This window comes from Rhagoletis pomonella, unplaced genomic scaffold, assembly GCF_013731165.1.
Source record: "Rhagoletis pomonella isolate Grant_MI unplaced genomic scaffold, Rhpom_1.0 Rhpom_scaffold_00004, whole genome shotgun sequence".
Taxonomy (NCBI): domain Eukaryota; kingdom Metazoa; phylum Arthropoda; class Insecta; order Diptera; family Tephritidae; genus Rhagoletis; species Rhagoletis pomonella.
The window spans coordinates 43,430,848-43,434,745 of NW_023458558.1; the positions used below are offsets into that span (position 1 = coordinate 43,430,848).

General features: G+C 40.0%; 1 protein-coding gene across 1 annotated transcript in view; it reads right to left on the reverse strand.

Moving 5' to 3' along the window:
• Positions 1-2,292, reverse strand: part of LOC118738228 (fatty-acid amide hydrolase 2-A-like) — a 3,996-nt gene extending 1,704 nt beyond the window's left edge. The window contains exons 1-4 of the mRNA XM_036469152.1: positions 2,289-2,292; positions 1,892-2,170; positions 1,603-1,820; positions 1,236-1,526 (exon numbers count right to left, since the gene is read on the reverse strand). Of these exons, the coding sequence (XP_036325045.1) occupies positions 1,236-1,526; positions 1,603-1,820; positions 1,892-2,170; positions 2,289-2,292 (792 nt within the window). The remainder of the gene's footprint in view (positions 1-1,235; positions 1,527-1,602; positions 1,821-1,891; positions 2,171-2,288) is intronic.
• Positions 2,293-3,898: the final 1,606 nt, after the last annotated feature.

Consider the following 3,898-nt stretch of genomic DNA (forward strand, 5'->3'; position numbering starts at 1 on the left):
TTAAGTTGAGTTGGAGAAACCAGCCCTAAGTATGGTTCTGCCATAACAAAGCTTCTTGTTAAAACCATTTAGGATATGGGAGGTATGAACGCGTTTTAATTTCCTTTTGACAAACGTATGTAATTTTGTGCCCTCAACCAATTAAAGTATCTCATCCAAACATAGAGATAACAGAAATTTTAAGAGAGCTCCAGAGGTTAGCGATAGTATGAGTTAAATACCTGCAACCGCCTTGAACACGCGAAGCAGGTGTTATTTAGCCACATTGACCGAATAATAAAAGCGACGTAGCTCGTTCGTACAGAACCCTAGCTTATGATCTCTTAGTCTGCTCTTAGCATCCTGTTGTTATCCTCAACCTCTCTCTGTGGAAATTTATGATTGTCCTGTACCTTGCAAGTTTGTAGCCTCCTATGAGCATTTATCCTTAGGCCCTTAATAGGGTCGGCTGACAGTTGTCCTCGGGAAGACTATGATTGACATCACCGCCATGCAACAAATGCACTAAACGGACAAAGGCAAGCAAAATTAGTGACCTTGTGACGTCGTCGCGTCTTGCCACAAAACGCACAAGGCGACCAAACCTCTCTTCTATGTGTCCTTGGATCGTCAAAAAATTAAACCATCAAGACGAAACGTCCAGTTTAGAGTACTAGGTTCTAGCATAAAAAGATCTTTCGAGCTATAAAGCCGTCTCCGGTTGTAGTGATAAGTGAAAGGCATGCGTCCAGTTTCTTGGATGTACGTACTCTCGGAGAGCAAAATATGTCGCAATGCTGAATTACAGCAGACGGCCAGCATATATGCTACGAAATAAAAAATGCCAGAAAAACGTGACTGACCTTCTAAGCGTCGAGAATAAGGTTTTATTGAGCATGTTGTGTGAAAGGCTAAGCCAACGGTAAAACGGATATGTGTGGGTTTAAACATAGTAAATCTACCAGTGTATACAGTACGATAACTCTTGGAAAACCCCCTCGAGAAGGGGATAGACACACACCGGTTCTTCTATTGTAAGTGAGTGTAGAATCGATTGAAATCGGATTCAATATAATTCTTGACGGAAAGAAATATGTATTGGAGAAAACTCAACCGCATTCAGTAGACGAGGACATGTGATTTCAGATACTGCGTATTGGTTAAAAAAAGGCTAAGTCGCAATGCTATGTACAAAATATAGACTAAAAAACGAAAACGCACAATATATTATTAAATGAGGAAGGTGATCCGCATACCTTGATGTCCTTTGTATTCACTGGTGTCAGTAAATCTAGTTTTTCGGCATTTTTTCCAGCTATAACTTGCATTAGCAAACCCAAATCTCGACCAAAGCGTGTAATAGGACCCAATGCAAGATACTGTTGGCAATCGGCATCCTTACTACCTGGAAAATGTCCCTCAATAGAAGTGAGGCCACCTGTGGGTTTGTGTCCAAAAACGCCATTAAATAAAGCTGGAATACGTATAGATCCGCCGATGTCGGAGCCAATGCCAAATAAACTGGCGCCAGCGCCATTCAAAGCGCCCTGCGTCATAAAAGAGAATTGTTCAAAAAAAAAAACGTTGCTTAAAAATGTAAATTTTGTACTTGGAAGCACTCACCTCTCCACCGGAAGAGCCACCTGGTGTGCGTCCGCTATCATGTGGATTTAAGCAGCGTGCTTGCGTGGCCGGATTTGATTCTATGCCAAAACAGTATTCAGCAGTAATGGAAACCAATAATGGTATGCCACCAGCGGCAACCAAAGTGCTCACAACCGCGCCATGCTCAGCACTTGTCAAATGCGCGCGTTGACGGCTGCCAACGCGTATTGGCATGCCTAAAATGTTTATTAATATGTACATATGTAGGTGTATAATTGTTAATGTTAATTTTTTCGCTATCAGCTACCTTTCACTCCACAGCATTCTTTCACCGTAAATGGTACACCCAATAGCGTGTAGCGGCTAAAGAGTGTTGGTAATTGTTCATCTGTAGCTTTGGCGATGAGTCCATCAGCACGGATGGCATCTTCAAGAGCATTGGCGAAACGATCTTGCACCAGGGCGTTGATATGAGGTTCCACTTCTTTGATGCGTTCCACATAGGCTTTGACTAAATCTTCTGATTTTAACTGAAAATAAACGTAATAAATATCGAAGATTAAATACTTCGAATGATCCACGACCTCTATAATTAAAAAGTTCAGGTTCTGCGCAAAAACACTACCGCCGCTTTTCTCCGAAGGTCATGAAGACGTTCTTCATTGTTTTATAAAACTCATATGTATGTATGTTTTTGTAATTACTCATTGTAAAAAAGTGCCTTTAAAAATTCGATCCATGGATTATATCTCAATAATTGCAATTATTTTTTTTGGCTTTTGATTAATCATGTGATTAATTAATCGATTACTTTATTTTTTTTTTGCCATCCCTACACACACCAGACGTTGAATTTTGGCGAGGGACTGCCTGGCCGTTGCCAGAGTAGTCCTGGATACCCAAAACCACCATCCAATAGGTTAATTTTGGTTGTACAATTATTGTGTACATCCATCTCAGGATCCTTGAAGTGCACCCCCAGGACTTCCCCGGTAGACATTTGCACACCATCAGCACTCTCCTAGCCTTGGAAGTAACCGCCTCAACATGAGTCCTTCACAGGAATTTGGAGTCCAGGATAAGACCAAGATACTTAACTTCTGTGACGACATTGACCGCACCCAATCCAATGCTACATTCCTACAATTTGGAGTCCAGGATAAGACCAAGATACTTCACTTCTGTGACGACATTGACCGCGACACAATCCAAGGCTACATTCCTACAATGGCTGTTTAGAGGGATTTACTTGTACTCTTAGTAACGTCACTCGACGAAGGTTTTTCCTAACAGCGGTTGCCCCTCGGCAGACAATGGCGATCCTCCGAGTGTATTTCTGTCATCCATTTGCCCTTCAGATGCGGCATACAATTGTAGATTCCTTCATTTGTTTTATAAAACCTTGAAAAAGTGTGAGCGGTATATATTAATTTTTATTAAATTCGGTCCACAAGGTTGACCTTTCACGCTCTGATTTTCATTCCAATGAAAGGCGAGATGCCAAGTAAGCAATTGCTAAATATGTATGTATGTATTTACATGTACATGACTACTTGAGCTGTGGTAGCACAATAGGCCTTCGATTTAAAGTATAATCCACATAATAAAATAAAATACATACATATACGTAACTTATCGACGAAGTATGTATCTTTCTATCTGCTTTTATCGTATACCAACTATAAGATTGATCTAACTTTGATTGCTTACTCCCGCAAATTAAATTATTATTTTTTTTTATTAAATCTCTTTATTAATAAACGTGCGGCTTATTAAGGGATGCCCTTTAATGACGCTAGTAGTAATATCGAGCTTCTAATTGAGTTCAATTTATCATTAATGATTTACGCAATTGATATTTAATTGTACATAAACCTATATTCTCTAAACAGCCCTGTGAGAAAATGGTAACTAAAAAATTTGTGTTTCTCCTGTTAAAATTTAAAATTTGTCAAATAGGGCACTCGGGACCCGCGGGATCAATGCTACTAATTTAAAAACTTCCAGGATGAGCGGTATCGGAAGGTTGATTGATTTTAAGCTCTTAAGGAAGGAAGGTCTTAAGAAAATTTGCGGGCGTGGCAGAAGAAAAATCCTTTCCTGACACTTCCGATAACACCCGAAGTCGGCTAGCATAGCTATTAACTACAATTAAGTACTTAACGAGCCATTTGTACATCTTGATAAGAAGGAGTAGACCGTCCAGTTATTTTTTTTTTGCAGCTATCGGCCCTTCGCTGATTGGGATGATCCCTTTTGGGTCGGATGATGAGTTAAATTCTCTTCCCATTAACAAGCTTCTAGGATAGATATT